Source organism: Besnoitia besnoiti (assembly GCF_002563875.1).
Source record: "Besnoitia besnoiti strain Bb-Ger1 chromosome Unknown contig00015, whole genome shotgun sequence".
In the NCBI taxonomy this organism is placed as follows: Eukaryota; Apicomplexa; class Conoidasida; order Eucoccidiorida; family Sarcocystidae; genus Besnoitia; species Besnoitia besnoiti.
In genome coordinates, this window is record NW_021703917.1 from 579,540 (window position 1) to 597,932 (window position 18,393).

An 18,393-nucleotide genomic window follows, 5' to 3' on the forward strand; every position below is an offset into this window, starting at 1 on the left:
CCGTTCTCCTGTCTTTTGGTTTTCTTCTTGACTCTGGCTTGCGTCGCCGTAAAAACGCTCCCGTCCGCCTGCCTGGGCGTGCCTACAGCCGCCTTGGCTTGCGTCGCCCAAACGGCTGGACGCAGCGCCCGTTGGCCTCTCAGAAGCCCGCGCGGTTCAGAGCGCGAAGCCGCAGTGCGTGAAGGGGAACGCTGCGGCGGAAGCGACCTGGCCCCGCGATGCGTCAAAGGGCGTCCGGTGCCGCGGCGCACGGGCCCACAGGGAAGCCGACGGAGACGCTTCTGTGACCCGCATTACTTACGACGGAAATGAATATGAATGTAAATATTTCGACGCGTAGACAGAATGAATGTGGATTCGACTTGCCAATTTGTATATATATATATATATATATATATATATATATATGTATATGTATATACATATATTCTGATGTGTGAAGCTCAAGCATATGTGTAGCATTATATGTGTGGCGTTATACAGGTGTACAGTTACATCTGTGCACTGTCACACGCACACACACACACACACATTTTTGAAAGGCGACACGGACGTGGAGACCTCGAGCAGAGGCCTGAGGGAGGGAGCGGAACTATATCAAAGTGTCTGCACGGCGTAGCACTGGCGACCAAGCGAGAACGCACACACTGGTTTACGTGGGTGATAACTATTCTATGTTATGAACGGGACTGGCCACAGTACAGAATGTGCACCACAAAACTGAAGATTCTCCAACACACTGGGTGACGCTTCGCCCGTTGGCCTGTGGGGGCGGGCGCGGTCCTGAAACCGTAGCCCCGCCGTCCCGAAAAATTCGGTCGCACGTCTGGGCGACAAGCTGAAGGCCTCGAAACTCGCGGACAGTGAGTTCATCTGTGCATCGGGACCTCTGAAGAGAAGGCGAGATACACAGTCTGCGTCTCTCGGCGCGGAAGGCAGGGGAAACACTCTTCCCTTCGACGCATGCGCATTGACATGAACACACGTATCTATATATAAATGTATCCATGGAAAAACAGGTGTTGTGCACGTATACAAATGCAATAACTCATACGCGAAATGAATTTCCAATCACCACAAATTCTTCCGTGTAGTTTCACGTGCGTCTCTCTCGTCTTCCCGTGGGCTGCCGGTCGTTCGCTGCCATACGGTATTCTCTCAAGCGTTCCCAGGCGAACGTCTTTTTTTTCGGTATGTCATCTCGTACGGCTCTCTTACACAAGCCTCGCAGGCTCTGTGCCTGTCAGCATTCTCTGCCCTCTATCAGTCCCTCTTAGTCTGCCAATCGTTGTCTCCTCTCCGTTTCTTCTGGTGTGTCGTTGAACAGGTTGGTCATCTCGTCCGCTTGGCGAAGGGCTATGGCCGCTCCTTCTCCACTTGCTCTGCCTGTCTCTCTTGGCGTGGCGCGGCACGTCATCCAGCTCCTATTTCTCTCTCTTACCTCTTCATCTCACCCACTCCCATTCAGTGCTTCCACCCAAGTTCCTCCCTCTTGCTCGAGGACGCCGCTGCTGAGTCACAGGAAATTTCGCAGCATGGCTTGTCGGCGCTCTCGCAGGATGCTCGCGCATGTGCGGCCTTCGTCGAAGTCCTCGAACTGCCTCCACCGCCCACCCTCCTCTATGTCTTCTCGGCGCTCACCGATGTTGGCGGCGCCCGCTTCGTCGAGCCGCGCCGCGGGCAACGCCTCCGCAGACGCCGCCTCTGCAGACGCCGCCTCTGCAGACGCCGGTGCGAATCCGCGGTGTTTCGTTTCCCTCACAGTTGCCGAATCTTCAACTGCCCTGACTGCGTTGACTCCAGTATCGAAGATTTCTTCCATTCCGTCCGCGCTCGCGCCCGGCTCTAGCGTTTCGCCCGACGGCGCTGTCTCTCGCTGGCGGCCGTCTGTCGCCTCCTCGTCGGTTTCATTGCCCTCCGCCTCCCACTTGCCATTCGCCTCGTCTCCGTGCGGATTCGGCGAAACCGAGTATCTGCGTTCGCCTTCACTCGGCCGCCTCCACGGTGCCGCAACGTCGTCGAGACTCCGCTTCACAAGGCCCCCTACCGCTTGCCGCTGCAGCGTTTGCTCCCCGGGCGGCGGTGCGTGCTTTCGCCCTATTTTCACCCTGACAAAGTGAAGAGGCGAAGCAGAGAAATCCACTGAAAAGCGGAACTGCCGCAGGTGAGAATACCGCGGCTGCGCCAACAGAGCTCCCAGCGACGACTCCACCTGCGCGCGAAGGAAGCCCTGTGTGCTGACAAGGCCCCTCGAAACCCGTGGAAGTCGGCGGACGGAGTGGAGACGCTGCAGCGCAGCCTCGGCGTCCGTCGGCATGCGGGGCGGAGGCCAGACAGCTCCCGGGAGCTGGGAAGGGGATGGCAAAACGCGCGTCGCCTCCGCGTCAGAAGGAACGGACGAAGGAAGCCCCAGTCGATGCGGCGCGGGCGCCTGAGAGGCGCTGGGAGAAGGCGAGGGCGGGGGCGAGACGCTCGCGCTCGCCTTAGTGGAGAGCTTCGCAGAGCTCATGGACGGGAGAGGCCACGGCGGACGGTCGCCAGCGACGGGCTCCTCTCCGCACCGCTCAGCGAATGAGCGTCCCCCAATCGGCCGCAGAGTTCTCGACGCAGACGGCGGAGAGGAAGGCCAGGAGGACGCAGCAGATGCGAAGGAGAAGGAGGCCGCGGGCGGGCACGAAAGGAACGACGCGGTGGACGAAAACGCAGACGAGGAGACGGAGGCGGACGTCGAGACCGACGAGGGCGCGCAGGGACCAGAGACAGAGGAAGAGGGGCACGGAGACGCGGAGGGAGACTGACTCAAGTCGGGCGAGAAGAACAGAGAAGACGGTGCTCTGTCGGACTCAAGCACTTTCTCGTTTGCTGCGGCTGCTGTCTCGCCAGCCGTCAACGAGGTGGCCAGGACAAGGCTCGTGTCTTCGCCAGGGCGGCCCTGGCGGAGAGAACCTGATTCCGCTCCGCGAGGTTGCGCGGGCGCTTCTTGACCCTCTGCCTGCTGTTCACCTGTCTCTGGCGAGGACTGCACCGTTGAGGAAGGTACGTGTGGCGGAGCCATGTCATCCGCCTCTCTGGGCGCGTCTGCGACTCTCTCGTGTGCGCCCAGCGCATCGGCTGAGCGTTCGATCAGCTCGGGCGCCTCCCCTGCTCTTTCGATTGGATCCTCGAAGCCGCCATCCGCCCCCAGTGTCACGATGAGTCCTGCGCGATCTCTGAAGTCCAACTCAGTCTCTGTGCGCTGTCTCTGTGAGGCAGCCTCGCTCGCCGTCTCCTCGCGCGCTTCTTCCTTTGCACCTCCGCCTTCTGTCTGTCGATCGCCCGTCGCCGCCTCACGTGGAGCCTCCCCCCTGGTGTGCGCCGTCTCTGGGCTGTCTCCGGCCTCTGGGATCTCCCTCTCCTGTCGCCCTCCTGTCTCTGCGTCTCTCTCGCGTTCCCTCTGTTTCACGTCTTCTCCGCGGAATCCGCTCTTTGACGTGCTGACCTCGGCGTCTCCCGCCTTCCTTTCTTCTAGCCTCACCCGAAACCCAGTGCAAGACGCGACGTGGAACACGTACTCTTCGCCGCCGACGCGCAGCAGCGCAGCGCCTTGCCCGTTCCAGTCGATCCCTTCCTCGAAGGCGTCCCACACGCCCTCAAGCAGCGCTTCTGTCGGGGGGTCTAGCCGCCTCCAGGGCGCACGCGAAGACGAAAAGGCAGACACCGAGGTGGCCTGACAGCATGACGCCGCCGCGTCCCCCGCGTGTATGCCCGCCAGAAAAATGTTTGCCCTCTCCAGGCGTCCAACATTTATCTCGCTTTCCGAGAGATGCTTCGAGTCGGCCTGCGCGGGACGTGCCTCCGCCTTGCGCGGGGCTTCGGCGGAACCTGCGGCACCGGAGCTGCGGCTGCCGTCGTCTGGCAGGAAGGCGAACCACTGGAGGTTGTCTTCGAAGCGAACCTCGCAACGCGACGACCGCAGGAACGCGAAGGCGCCTTCGCCTTGGCGGTTTAGTGCCTCAGGCGTCCCGCGAAGTGTCACCTGGTACGTCTCACTCGCGAGCTCCTCGCTGTGAACACGCTTCTTTGCTTGCTCGAGTCGCTCTCTGTCTTCTCGCCTGCATCCGCGCTCTGGCGGCCTGTCTTGTACGTCCCCGTCGTCGCGGGTGTCTATTCCGGCACGCACACGCGTCGCCTTCGCATCAGCATGCCCGCCACGCGAGCAGCTTGAAGGGTCGAGGAGCTCGAGGCTAACGAGGCTCAGCTCGTGGCGCGCGAGATTCGCGCAGAGGCGCTTTGCGTCAACGAGGGGGCTTTCGAAGCGGCCGGGGTCGGCACCGCGCTCCACGCTCACGCAAAGCCGAAAGGAAACGTCGAGGAGTCGCGCCGAGACGCCGCGAAAGAAGAGACCGAGCGCGCGGTCTGAGATACACAGAGACACCCGGCTCGGGCGCAGTCAGACCAGCCACAGGAGGATGCAAACGCGGGAGAACACGTGACGATAGCACGGCAAAGAAACCGCTGGAGAACCAGGTGCGTCGCAAGTCAAAAGGCGAAGAACTGAAAAAGCTGGTTGGCGGGCAGACACACTGAGACGGGCATCTATTAAATCGAGAAAACGCGTCGCGGAGGATGCTCAGGCTTACCGGACTCCCACGTGTTTACATACATCCAGCTTCATTATCCGCCTTGAAAACGTGGGCATGCGAACACACTAAATCCTGCCCAACCCAATCAACGGCGCATATAGAAAATGCGATACTCTTTAGGCAGACAATTTTGATTGCAGCAAAGTCTCCATCCCTACCATGCGCTGAAATACAGTTAAATGGATGTTTTCGTACATGCATACAGAGAGACAGGCGTACAGGTATATATATATATATATATATATATATATATATGAGTGTCTACTGACTGTTGGACATGGAGCAAATGCCTAGGTATCTGGAGTATGTTTACACGGCGGAGGGGCGGTTGCTCGAGCGGCCGCTGCGGGTTTTTACTCTTCCTCCCCCGACTCACCAAACGGAATCAACGGCATCTCCGTCGCCGCTAGGTTCTGCGGAAGTCCGCCAGGCCGCGCGCTGTGTGGCGGTGCGCAGGTCTCCTCGCGCCCTAGCAGACGCGCGCGCGGAACTTCCCGAAGGCTGAGAAGCTCCAGCAGCACCTTGGAAGGATCCTGGAGTCGCAGCGAATCACGCGAAACCACACGCGCTTCGTGTGGATGTCCGCCGCCAAGCCTCCACCATTTCCATACGTCTTCCCATGCATTCACAAGCATAAATATATATATATATATATATATATATATATATATATATATATATATATATATATATATATATATATATGCTTGTGGTAGATATATATATATATATATTTCGGCTGTCGCCTGCGCTGATCGATCCTGCGCTCGACGTCGACGGCTCCCTGCACACGAAATCTACCTTAGCGTGGGATCGATCGCTCCTTCGAGATCCTGCACCCGTCGCGGGCTGGTGGGCTTCGCCTGGAGGCCACTGCAAAATGCGAAAGATTTCCTTGGCAGCTGCAACCCGCGCGGCGAACTCGCCGCCGACAACCAGGCGCCGCCAGGCGCGGCCGTCAGGGCCCTGAGGAAAGGAGAAGAGCAGCCACATGAGTGAACAGACAGAAAATGTACCACAGCCAGGCAAGGAGGAAAACAGTGACTGTCCTTCAGGTTGCTTGCTGGCGCGGTGCCGCTGTCGCGTCTCGTCTAATAACGGGGTCGAAAAGGACAGCAGAGACAGGGCGTCTCGGCGGCCCCTAAACCCCTGCTGAAGGCGAACGTCGTTCTCTCTCTGCACGCGCGCGTTTAGGCGCGACAATCCTCAAGAAGTAGAAAAAGCGAGCCCAGCTCGGTCCCGCCATCTCGAGCGGGGCAACGGGCTCTTCGTCGATACACCTGGATCAGATATTGGCGCTGTTTCCTCTGAGTTTCTGTCCTTCACAACCGAGAAGGGCCTGTGCTCGTCACGCCCCCTCGCAGCCCACACCCAGCCGAAACAAGTCGGCGAGGAAGTGCGCTAGCAAGAGAGCTGCGACGCTTGACTTCTGTTAAGACTGGCCTCGGGTTAGGACCCGCCGAAGTGGCTGTGGAAGAGGCACACGCACTCTGTAGCGCTCGTTCAACACCGAAATGAAGGCTTGCGTGCGCCCAATCAGGTGTCTTCTATGCCGGCCTTCGGGGCCTATGAACCGTCCGCCGAGCTCGAAGGGAATGACGAATTCGCTGCGAGGCACGTCCTTCTTATCGGCGCCTGAAGGAGCGCGAAGCAGGCGCAGCGGGGCGAGCGAATAAGAGACAGAACTCCACGCAGGCAAAGCCAAGTAAAGCGTGAGCAAAAGCACGCGGTCTCCGGCCCGCTTTCTCTGATATATATATATATATATATATATATATATATATATATATAGTATAATCATACAAATAAAGATACAAATACATACACATATAGCACGCGTAGGACGTACCACAACCTTTCCAGATAGAGGCGAGTGCAGGGAGACGCACATTCACTCTCAGACGTTTCAAATGCTGTACCCTCCGTTCGCCCTTTGTTTGGATATCCGTTCTTTGCATGCGCCCTGCCCTTTGGCGCTCATGTTCTCGCCCTTCATGTATCATGTGCGTATACATATATATATGTATATTTCTGAAAGCATGGATATATTTAGTTACCATCGAGCGACCGCTAGCGCACCTGGAGGAAAGACGAGGTTTAGAAGCGACTCAAAGCGGCGAACCGCCCGCCTCTCGTGTTCGCAGCTCTGAGCTGGGCATCGACGGCCCTGCTGACCGCAGCCGGCCCCGAGGCGACAAACGAAGCCCCGAAGAAGCCGCGATGGCAAAAACGCCAGCGGACTCAAACTCGGCGAGGTTGAAGAGGCGGAGGAAGATGCGGAGGAAGAAGCGGAAACGAGCGACGGGGGAGGGTCGCTACGTTGACTGTCGCCGCTCGCAGCAACCGTGGAGGTGCGCGGGGGGGCTGGACTGGGACTTGAGTCAGAATCGAAGGCGTTTTTGCCTTGGTTGGGGGGTTCAGCCTCGCCGCGAAGCTCCGTGAATCTGCTCTGTGGATCCTGTGTCTCGCATGCTGTTTCGCGAGAGACACGTTCTTCACTGTCCTGGATTTCTGCCTGCGCGCCGTCCCTCGCCTCCTCGCGTTTCCGCCTATGTGTGTCTCGCTGGAGCCGCTCCGGCTCCATTCTCGAGGAGACTGCGCCGGGAGGCGAAGATGGGACGGTTGCCATAGCTGGAGGCGAGGGCGGAGACGAAGAAGATGGAATCGACGCCAAAGACCGTAGCGCAGGCCGCGCAGGCTGAGCAGACGCCGCCACTGAAGCAGAAGCGGCGGAGAAAGCCGTTGACAAGGAAGGCCCAGAGGGCGACAACGAGCGACGCGAGGAAGAGGGGCGTGATACTGAGGGAGTCGTGGGAGCGAGCCAGGCGTTGGGCGAGTACCGAGGGAGAGGTGAAAGGCCGAATGGGACGCCAGAGACAAGAAATACATCTGTTTCCACTCTCGCCATGGCTGAGGCTGCAGCAATCAGCCGGTCGTAGAGAGGAGGGGATTGGAGTGCATCGCGAGACGGCGCAATCAGCAGAAACAAGTCGACGGGAATGTCATTGGGGTTATACATCGACACTGTCACCTCTCTTGAGGCGCTTAGCGACATTGCATCCGTCCTCGCTCCGGCCTTTGGGTAGATATGTAGAGGCCGGGTATCATTTCCAGCACCTTCTCCTCGCCGCCCCATCTCCTCTCCAGGATGGAAATCTGCATCCCGCCAGTTGCCTTCTCTTCTGCCTCGCAAGGCGTCCTCTGTGTTCGCCGACCCGAACTCTTCACGCGTCGCCTCGCTCTCGTCGTCTTCGTTCGCGTCGTCGGATGGACTGTTTGCTTCATCCTCAAGCCGAAGGCGGGGCGGCAGCGGACACGTCAGCCTCCCCCCGAGGACTCCGCAGAACGGTCCCTCGACGAGAGCCAGGGAGCTGCTAATCGCAGCTAACTGGCAGGGCGGATACAGGGGCTCGCACTCGAATACAAGCCGAAGCGCGGCGAAAAGCGACGCAGAGACAGAACCAGCGGGCGTGGAGACGGCCCAAGCGGCGGAAGGAGAGAAGAATGGCTGAGAGTAGGACGCGTGCGACAAGGGGGAGATAGAAGCGAGGCGACCCGCGAGGCTTTCGCTCTCGTTTGACGTTCGAGGGGGCGTCACATGAGAGACAAGAGACACAGCAGAGCGAGCGGGAGCGGACCGAGAAGGTACTACACCGCTTAATTGTCGGGCCTGCACGGCGCAGTAACTACCTGACACGCGCTCGCGGCTTTCGCCCTTGTCGTTGATCTCATGGAGGATCGCCTCGCATGCCGCGAGCGACGCGGGCTGAGGCAGGGAAGAAAGGAGGGAACCGGCAGCGCCAGCGTTGGTCTTTTGCGCGTCGTCGTTCGCATTGGCCTGGCCTTCCGCCTCGACGTCATCTTCCCTGGCTTTCTCTGAAGCGAGCGGAAGACATGCAGGATCGTTTTTGGCTTCACTCAACTCGCCAGCCGTTCTCTCTCTGCCGAGTTCTGCTTGTGTCTCTCTTCGCTCTCCCGTTTTTGACTCGTGTGCTTCTCGCTTGAGTTCTCTCGTGGCTCGTTTTGACCCGCATCCCCGCTTCCTCTGCTTGCCGCGCAACGTCTCTCTCGCCGCCGGGTGCGCCCTGCGAGCCTGCACGGCTCTGCTGCTTCCTCCTTCCCTCGCGCCTTCTTCTTCGGATGCCTGCAGCGTCAGCCGCGTTTCCTCTCCCGCGAGCTGTTGACCGGCTGGCTGCGTTGCTCCTTCACCGTGGGCGCCTGGCAGAATGTCCGCTTCTTCGTTTCGCACCTCGAGTTCAGAAACTCGCCCATCGGGCATGGCGCTCCTCCCGCTGCTGCGTTCGCCCCGGGCCTCCGCCAGCAGGCGCCTGTTCGCGCGCCGTTCCTCGGCGCGCAGCACCTGCAGAACGTCCGCCGAGACCGGCAGAGTCGCAAAGTCCAGCTGCGAGGAGAGGAGGAGAAAAAAGAAGCCCAGCGCCTCGAGCACCGCGAAGACGACGCACGCCGCACAGCGAAAGCAGACGGGCGAAAGCACCGGGTGAGTGCTGAACTCCCATTCGAGATCCAAAAGCGAGCCGCCGAAGAAGCTGAGGACACGCAAAAGCAAACCGACGTGGGCACGTGATACGCCTCAAATAGAGATTCGCACAACGAACAGGCACCGCCACAAAACTACGCTGCCTAGTTGGCTAATCGACGGCAACAGAGTCATCCCGATGCGAAGCGAAAAAAATTCTCCCGTTAATAATTTAAAACAGCATTTTCGCCGCAATGTTTTTTTCACAATCATTTTTAATTTATGAAGTGGTTCTGAACTGCTAAAAACAAGACGAGATTGAAGACGCAGATGCACGCAAGAGACCGACGCGTGAACCCGCCTGCGTGGAAACAGGAAGCAATATCGTGAATCATGATGCTGCGCACACATCGATCTAGCTTCTGTTTACAGATATAGAGACATATACTCACATGTAACTGTGACTGGAAGTGCAACTCCGCGCCTGAAGGCGGAACCAACATGTGAAAGCCGGTTTCAGGCATTTCGCCCTGCGATTGTATTTATATAGGTAAATATACACATATATAGCTACAGCTATAGATGTAGATATATAGATGTACATAGAGGTATAGGTATATAGATTCATAGATATACGCGTTCTGATGGTTCACGTATTCGCATTTCTAGGGTAAAGCCCCCGCGTGGACGGCGACGGGACTTTGGGCGTCCCCGGAGAGTTCAGGGGCGCCTCTCCGTGATTCGTCTGTGGCTGCTGCTCACTGTAGAATGGCCTCGCAGGTGCTTCGAACACCGAACCGCGGGTCGCAAAAAAACGCCCGCAGCGCCGGCACACTCGCCTGGAGAGGCACCGGCAACAGTGCACGCGGCACCTAAACGACGCCGACCCAGAAAATAAGAACACAGAGAGGAGGAAGAAAATAAAGCAAGTGCAGCCTCCTTCCGCCCCACGCGCACAACTATCGCGATTCATTCATATACTGAATATATAACTGTGGCGAACCACGGAGAGCGCACTATCTTTGCGTGTCTTTACAAACATACAGATGACATGTATGTGTGAAAAAAAAGAGTATTTCGGTAGCCTGTGTGGGCGTGGATCTGCAGTCTGCCAGCGTGGCTGCGTGACACGGACGCGGCCTGGCGTCCCCATAAGGCACCGAGGATTGAAACGCTTCCTCACCTGAGTGATGGTAGATTCGAGGCCAGGCGCCGCAAGACAAGCCTGCGAAAGCAGGCGGCTCTTATGCAGAGTAACTGCCCTCTGATCCTCTCTCACACTGCTCCCTAGTCGCCTCTCCACGCTTCCTTCCTGCCCGTCATCGCCCCGTCCCTTTGCCAGCATTGCATCTTGCGGGGTCTTCTCTTCTTTCCCCTGCCGTTGTCGCGCCCACCGGCTCAGCAGCCAAGAAGGGGTCAAGGCGCTCGCGTCTGCACTCGGAGTCTCTTCCTCGTCGTGGAGTGCCTCCGGCCTCAACTCCGTCGCCGCGAAGGTCAACAAAAAGGCGAAAGCGGCCTCCACATCTGCCTCTCGCCACCCCACAAACTGTATCGCCACCAGCGCAGGCGCCTCGCCCTCGGCCCTCGCGACGGCGCCAGGACCCGCGAGAGACGGTGCGGAAGCGGACGTAGTCGAGCCGAAATGAGGCGGAGGATCCGAGTCGAGGCCGTCCGCAGCAGCAGAGAGAGCCGCAGCGAGAGAACGAAGAAGGGCGGGGGCTGCGGAAGACGAGGTAGGCAGGCAGCACGAGAGGACGCCGAACGTCTCCTCGGCTAAGGCCGTCAGCGCCAGCAGGTCGCCCGAGTGAGCAGAACCGAAGGGCGAAGAAACGAAGGGAGACGGGACGACTGACAACGAGGGCGACAGAGGACAGCTCATCAGGCGAACGTCGCTCACAGGCACGCGGCCCTCTGGCTGTGCTTCTGGGCGTAGGAATTGCTTGACAGAGAGAACGAATTCGAGAAGCGCCTCCTCGTCCTCCGGTCGCTCTCTTCGTCCGCAGAGGAAAAGCCGCCGGCTATCCCCATCCGTGGAGAAACGCCCAACAGAATGCTGAGGCCTCATGTTCGCCTTCGCAGCCTCGGCGGCGACAAACGTCTGCACAGAAGCGAGCGAGGCCGCACAAGGCAGCTGGGAAGATTGAAGCCAGCCCGACCGAATGACGCGTAAACTCTAAACCCCTTCCGCAGCAACAGTGTTGGCTCTACGAGGTGTCGCCCGCCTGTCTACGTCTTCTGAGTCTCTCTCGCAATACAGACACCGACCTACAGGCGCGTTATGCACGCATATATATATATATATATATATATATATATATATATGAGTATATGTGTCGGATGAAGCGTGGAGGCTCGCCTGCGTTCATGGTTGGGTAGTCTAAGCTATGCGAGTCGTATTGTCACACCCAATGCGAACGTCCTGGCGATCTCGGCATGCGCAAGCTTCCCTGAGCGGAGACTCCAATGCGCGACATAGTGTCGCCACAGGATTTCTAAGTGACACACGCGAGTCTGCTTTCGCACGTGCGGGAAGGCGCGCGTTGCGACAGACGCGCTACTCGAGCCTCTTCTCAGCCGTCACTCGGCTCTTACGAGGATTAGCAGACTCCGCTTCGCACAAGGCGCGAATTCCTCCAGCAGCTTCCTCTCGAGAAGGGCAAGCAGCGCCTCTCTCCGGACTTGGCCGAGAGAGAGATTCATTCTGTCCTCTCTGTCGGCACCTTCACTAGAGCGCGGCTCACGCGGAGGATGCATCCGCCTGGCGACGGTGATCCGGTCTGCTCCCCGGAGACCGCTGACGCTGCCGTGGCCGCCACCTTCTCCGCGTGACTGCGCCCCGCTCTCCGGAGAGCGAGATTCCTCCTCGTCTCCGCGTGACTGCGCGGCGGACTCCGCTTCTCTCTCTCGCCCCAAGTTGCCTGCGGAGGCGTCGACGGCTGCCGCCCCGAGTCGGACTCGGGATGCGGCAACTTCCCGCGCGTCGTCCTGCGCCGTGTGACTTCTGCCTTCTTCCTCCGGCTCCGCCTTCGCTTCGCGCCGTCGGCTTGCCTCGGTATTCGCTCGTGCTGCCGCGTGGCGGCCCTCCGCCTCGCTGAGTCTCTCCAGCTGCTCCTCGACGCTCTGCAGGTCAGGCGAGAGATCGACCAGCGAGAGGCCGCCCGCAGTCAAGAGCCCCTGCGGCCCCCAGACGCGCCGGCGCAGCTCTGCGAGGGCCTCGTCGATGCGCTTCTGTCTCGGCGACTGCCTCTCCGTCTCTCTCGGTCCCTGCTCTGAAAGTGCCTGTCGCTCTCCCGCGTGTTCACCTCGCTCGTCGACGGGCGCCGCGTCGCCGCGCTGTCCTTCCCCGTCGCGTTCACCGCCTTCTGGAACCGCCGCCGAGTCGCCCCGAGGATCCGCGACCGTGTCAGCCGCGCCCGCTGGCCGTCGGGCCTCGCGCGCCCATTCCTGCCCTTCCTCCGACGCGCCCTCGACGACCGGACGTGCCGCGAGATACACGTCCCAGGGGCGCTTGAGCTTCGCCCGCGCCCTCTCCGGGACGAGACCCGAGAAGTCAAACTCGAAGTGCAGATACGGCGAACCCCGCGCCGCTCGCCAGAGACTGGCGGGCGCGTAAGCGACGCCGAGGATCGTCGACCGCTGCACAGCTCTCAGGAACCTTCGCAGGCGCAGCTGAAGAAGTACACACGTCCAGACGAAGCTGTCGAGTCCGAGGGCGTAGACGCGGAGGAGCGTGTTGGGCATCGCCCGCGGCGGCCGCATGTCGCCCGCGAGGTCGATCGTCTCGCACAGAGACGCCGCGGAGACGGAAGGAGCGAACGGCCCTCTTTGGCCCGCGGCTCGGTTGTGCGCGGAGACCGGAGGAGGCCGCCCGGCGGCTCTGGAACCTTGGTCGCCTCGCTGGGCGCCAGGCGGAACTGTTGGCAACGACGCTGAGGACTCTGCGGGCGGCTTGACGCCTCCACGGGCTCCGAGTGTCTCTTCAGGCTCACTGCGGCTGCAGGTGGAGTTTCGCTCTTCCTCGGCTCCTCCTGCGTCTGAACGACTCGCTAGTTGTTCTGCTTCATCCCCTTCAGAATGCTTGCTTTCGCGATGCTCCTGCGAGGCCGTCGCCACGGGCAAGTCCTTCAAGTTTGTGTTTCCGTCGTCTGCCTCAAGACGTGCGTGTTGGCCATCGTCGCGTTGCTTCGCGTCGCCTCCCTCGACATGAGTCCGCACCCCGTCGCCCCCGGTCTCCTTAGTTTCTGCCTCTTCTGCGTCTTCTCCTTCCCGCACATTCACGGATGCGTCGCCTCGGGAGTTGAGGCTTGCCTGCGGACTACTCTGCAGGAAGACAGGATGAGAAACAAATACAAGTCCCTCTACAGGGCGGAGCCGCTGTTGTCTCAATCGCATGCGCTGGATGAGTCGCGACTCCAACGGGCCTTTCTCGCTTTCGCCAGGTGCGAACGACGCAGAGCTCGGGGCTCGCAGACTTCTGCGGGGTTTCGGCCGAGACGGCGGAAATTCAGTCGTGGACGAAACCGAAGAGGAGAGCGGAAACGAAGACAAAGAGCGAACGGCGACCGCCGGAATCGACGCCGCAGCCTGCGCGCGTGCCGCGCGGTCGCCTGGGGTCCCATCAGACTCCAGCGAAGAAGCAAGACGCTGAGGGGTGAGGCGCGACGAATACGAAGAACGCGACGGAGTTGAGTGAGGGAGAGCTCCCGAAGACGCTGGAACAGTCCGCAAGAAACGCAGAGAGTAGGAGGAGCGAGAACGAGGTGTCGCGGGCCCCAAGCAACTCGAAGAAGCAGCAGGCGGCGAACTCAGCGGAAAAAGCCGCCACGGAAGAGACGAAGGAGACGCTGGGGCAGCAGAGGGAGCAGCGGAGAGAGGAGGCGCAGCGTGGGACGCGCGTGAAGGAGTCTGGGCAGCTGGAAGAAGAAAGGCGAACACCTAATCAGAGCGCAATCTCAGCTCCAGCCTCACCGTCAAGAGCCAGCCCCCGCGCCCTCGTACTAGCCCAGTGAGTGACGTGCATACAGAGGCACACAGACTTGTCGATATCTAGGTTAGGTACTTCTGCACACGCATATGCACGTGAATCCGCGCGGAGGTGGGAGAGGGCATTGTTACTGGCCGCGAATACTCATCTTCGAAACGCGACTCAGATGCAAAGACGACAGTTTCGAATGCGGAAGTGCATCCTTCATCCTTCCTCCTGCCACCTTTAGGAATCGTGGATATGGAGCGCAGGCAGCCGAGAACTCCATACGAAGTTAACTCGCTGATCCTTCGTACATATTTCTCGCGTCTCTTCCATCCCCCTCTCCAACCCATCTCGCCAGGGGCGCGGGTGCGCAACAGCTCTGATACCGGCAGCTGGAGGCTCCCGGAGGCCCGCTGCATCCCTCGAAGCGGTCAGAAGCGACAGCTCGCTCGGGTAGGAAGCAGGCGCTTGAACCAGAAAAGCAGGAAGGCCTCACTCAGCGCGCCATACGTACGACTTTGCACGTGCAAGTACATGCGAAGTATATTTCTATATTCATAAAGGTATATATATGTGCTTAGTGGCGCGCGGGCGCGAACTCACAGGGTAGGCCTGCACCTCACGGTCGACCGCGTAGAGGCGCCGCACGGAGACTGCGTTCGTGACTTACGATTTGCGGCGTGGCCGCCTCGTTCCTCCGCAGCTGCCTCCGGTGCAGCCTCACGAGCTCTGCATGCTTGCTGCACTTTTGCAGGCGCGCGCGTGTGTACGAAACCTTCAAGGTGTCGCCTCTGCAGCGTGATTCGCTTTCCCGTTCTGGCTCCGGCCGCCGTCGGCTGCTGAGGGAAGCTTGGCGTCGATTCCTTTTCTCGCCTTTCTTCCGCAGACACAGAGGGAGCAGCAGAGGGAGCGCGCGGCTGACTCGTTTCCGCGTCATTTCTAGCGCGAACTGAGGCTCGTGTCTCTTCGAGTGTCTCGCCGCCGAAGTGGCCTTCCGCGTCCTCGCCTTCGCGAGCTGCGCAGGGCTCCTGTCGACCCTCCTTCTGCGTCTCAAGGTCGGCACCCGTCTCGGAGGCCAAGTCTGTTTCTTGCCCGCTGCACTCCTCCTCGACTGCCTTCTCGCGAGTCTCTTGCTGGCGCGCCCCGTGCGCGCCCGTCTCCGTGGCTCTCGGGGGCTCGACTTCGCCGTTCGCCTCCTGCCTTTCACGCGCTGAGCCCGGCTCGCTCTCGCGGACTCCCTCCTCTTCCCCCGCGGCCAGTCTTGTCGTCCCTTCGCCTCCTCGCCCTGCGTCTGCGTGTCCGCCGCCGTCGGCGTCCCCTTCGCCCCTGTCGCCTGCGTCTTGCCAGAAGGCGTCTCCTTCGCCACGGCCTCCGCGGGAGCTCGCGCGCCCGCTGCGAAACGCCGCTGCGCCGGAGGGCTTGGTGCTCGATGGCGCAGAGACGCCGGCAGCGCCGAGGAACGATGCCGGCAATGCAGCAACTGGAGAAAGCAAAGCGGACGACATACATCCACGGACTTTTGCAGGCAACTATCGTTAAGATCCGTTGCAGCTCGAGGTTTCTCGAGGTCGCTGGGAATGAAGACTGGGCGGCGATACCGGAGGCGGCTAGCAGAGCCACGAAGGAGAATCGCGTTTCCCTCCTAAGCCCAAAGCGAGTCTGCACTCAGGCTGAAGTACATGCATCTACGACCTCTAGCCACGTAGGCGCAAAGGAACAGGAATGCAGCCGCAGTCCCGTGGGTGGCGGACGTGTTGTGCCGGCAGTCCTATCCGCAGACGCCGCCCGTCTATGTGCAGCGGGAAAGGGACTTCGGTGTCTTGCCGTCAAAGTCTAGGCAAATAGGCGACCGATGTGTAGCGTGCATGGAGGGATACTCGTTCAGGGCCACTGCGCGGGAAGATTATCGAGCGATATATACATATATATATTAACATATGCATATACGTATATATATATATATATATATATATATATATATATATATATATATATGCGTGTGTATCGATGCCTCGACGATTCGCTTACCAGCCTCCGTCGCTGGGGAGGCATCCTCGGGGTGGTGCTGGGGAGAAGCGCACGTGAGCGCAGCGTCGTCGACGACGAAGCTCATCGGCGGAGGTAGGGAGCGCGTGAAAATCAGCTGCACTTTCCATCTTTGTCCTGGCATTTCTGCGATGAAGGCGCCTTCAGGACAGTTTGCGAAAATGGCGTCTGGCCACGAGCCGCAAACAAACGCAGTGGAATCCGACGCGCGATGCAGCTGAGCCCAGCGAACTAGCTCTAGAGACACACATGTGGCCTCCCACAGGCGAAGACTCGTTTCTTCTTCCTTAGACAAACTGCCAGTCACGACTACGAGAACGCCTTCCCTACCCGACGTGAACCGCTCTGCTGGAACCTAATGCTTCTTTCCAAGTGCAGAATTTTATGCATTTGACTGGAGAGTGTTTTTAACATTAACGCGTGGCTTCGGATCACTCTTCCATACAGGTAAGTCGGCTAATCTCATATCCACTAGAATAAAAGCACAAACTCGCTACCAGCTGTTCTGCGGGCGCTGAGTCGGCTTCTACCGGTTTACGGTTTATGGTCATCTCTAGTGCGACAAACCAGACGCAATGCTTCCTGGCGGCAGGTGATTCCTCTCCATCAGTTCCGCGGCTTTCACAAGCGATGAACATGTCTCCTACCGACGTCTTCTAACCGGCGGAAAGTCGACCTGAAGACGTGCGTCTTGCCCCAATACTCGGTCGCCACGTGGTTCGGAAATCGCGACAGAAACTCGGTGATCATCTCGAGGGCGACTGGCGAGTCAGAGAAAAACAAATCGCGGCAAGCCCCGAAGATAGATTCATCCCACAGCTCTCACGGCGCAACCACATAGGTATGTCCGCTCGCATACCTCAATGTGTGCAAACAGAAAGATGCAGTACGCGGCCTCTCACAGCCACCTGCGTAGAAATCCCTATATATATATATATATATATATATATAGATAGATAGATAGATAGATAGATAGATAGATAGATAGATAGATAGATAGATAGATAGATAGATAGATAGATAGATAGATAGATAGATAGATAGATAGATAGATAGATAGATAGATAGATAGATAGATAGATAGATAGATAGATAGATAGATAGATAGATAGATAGATAGATAGACAGATAGATAGATAGATAGATAGATAAAACTCAATCCCTAAATGCGTATGTATATATGCATATGCGTGTGCGCGTACTGGCCATAGAGAGAACCATGCACGCCGACACAGCACGTGCGGGCTGGCGTGCCAGGTCAATGGGACCCCCCGAGGCTGGGCCGCATAGAATCTTGTTTGTTTTTGGCGTACGGTTGTGGTTTGTGCTAACGATGTACAAACAGGGCAGCGAGGCAAGCTTCGAGGTGCCAAAGAAGGCTGCCAGTCTCTTCTGTTCCTTCACAGACGCTCGACTGCGCGCCGTGAAGACGTCTTCTTGATCGTCCTCCTCCGCTTCTCCCTGCGTGCTTTCGCTGGTCGCGGGAACGCTGGCCCGTCTGTCGCCGCAACTGGCAGTTCGCGAGCGGCCTCGCCTGACTGAAGCAGAGGAAAGGCGTTGCCGTCGGCGCTCGCGACCTCTTCCGCCGTCTTCGAATTCATATTCCACTCGGGTTCGGGCTGTCTCGAGTTGATCTTCCTCGCGTCCACCGGACGCAAGTGGGGCGTCGCGTGCTGCGTGCGCGTGCGGGCGCGCCGGCCCCGTCCTCTCTGGCTCGCTGTCACCTGCGGTGCTCCCCAACTTCATCAAGTGCCCAGCGTCCGCGGTCACGCCGAGGATTCTGTGAGGGTGAGGCCGGCGAGAAGAGGCTCGGCTGGAGAGCCCGATGTCCGGCTCTTCAGAAGACACATCTCTCAGCGTCGCGCTGTCCTCTGTGAGGTAGCCGTCAGATCGGTAGCGCGAGCGACAGCTGTCGGGTGTACGTACACCATACAGTGCCTCTACACTCCCTCTGGTCACCAGGCTCTGACTCCTCGCGTGACTGGTTCCGCCCAGTGCCTCGTCCACGTGGTCGTGCGAGCGCCTCGGTCCGCGCAGCTTCGGCTTCGTCTCGTCTTTCATCTCGGCGGAGACATTCATCTCCGTAGTCAGGGCGAGCCGCTCTCTTCTGCGCTCCACGTCGTCTTCGCACAGCCGGTCTTCTTCCACGCCTTCGCACTCGACCTGCCGAGACATCGCCACTCGCCGCGCATGAAACGTCAGCGGCCCCCCCTGAAAGGCTGTCGAGCGTCGCTTCGTCGCGAGAGGCGTCGGCGAATGCGACACCGACCTTCGAGAAA

General features: G+C 59.1%; 1 protein-coding gene across 1 annotated transcript; it reads right to left on the reverse strand.

Annotated features, from left to right (window-relative positions):
- Window positions 1-1,516: 1,516 nt before the first annotated feature.
- On the reverse strand, window positions 1,517-18,289 carry BESB_027890 (uncharacterized protein; the record flags this gene model as incomplete). The annotated part of the gene is made up of 12 exons (XM_029361463.1): window positions 1,517-4,395; window positions 4,999-5,155; window positions 5,424-5,588; window positions 6,112-6,257; window positions 6,702-9,169; window positions 9,862-9,971; window positions 10,283-11,197; window positions 11,692-14,012; window positions 14,739-15,548; window positions 16,097-16,282; window positions 16,762-16,875; window positions 17,317-18,289. 12 exons carry the CDS (start codon window positions 18,287-18,289, stop codon window positions 1,517-1,519), a joined length of 11,244 nt encoding a protein of 3,747 aa, XP_029215363.1.
- Between the last annotated feature and the right edge of the window lie 104 nt (window positions 18,290-18,393).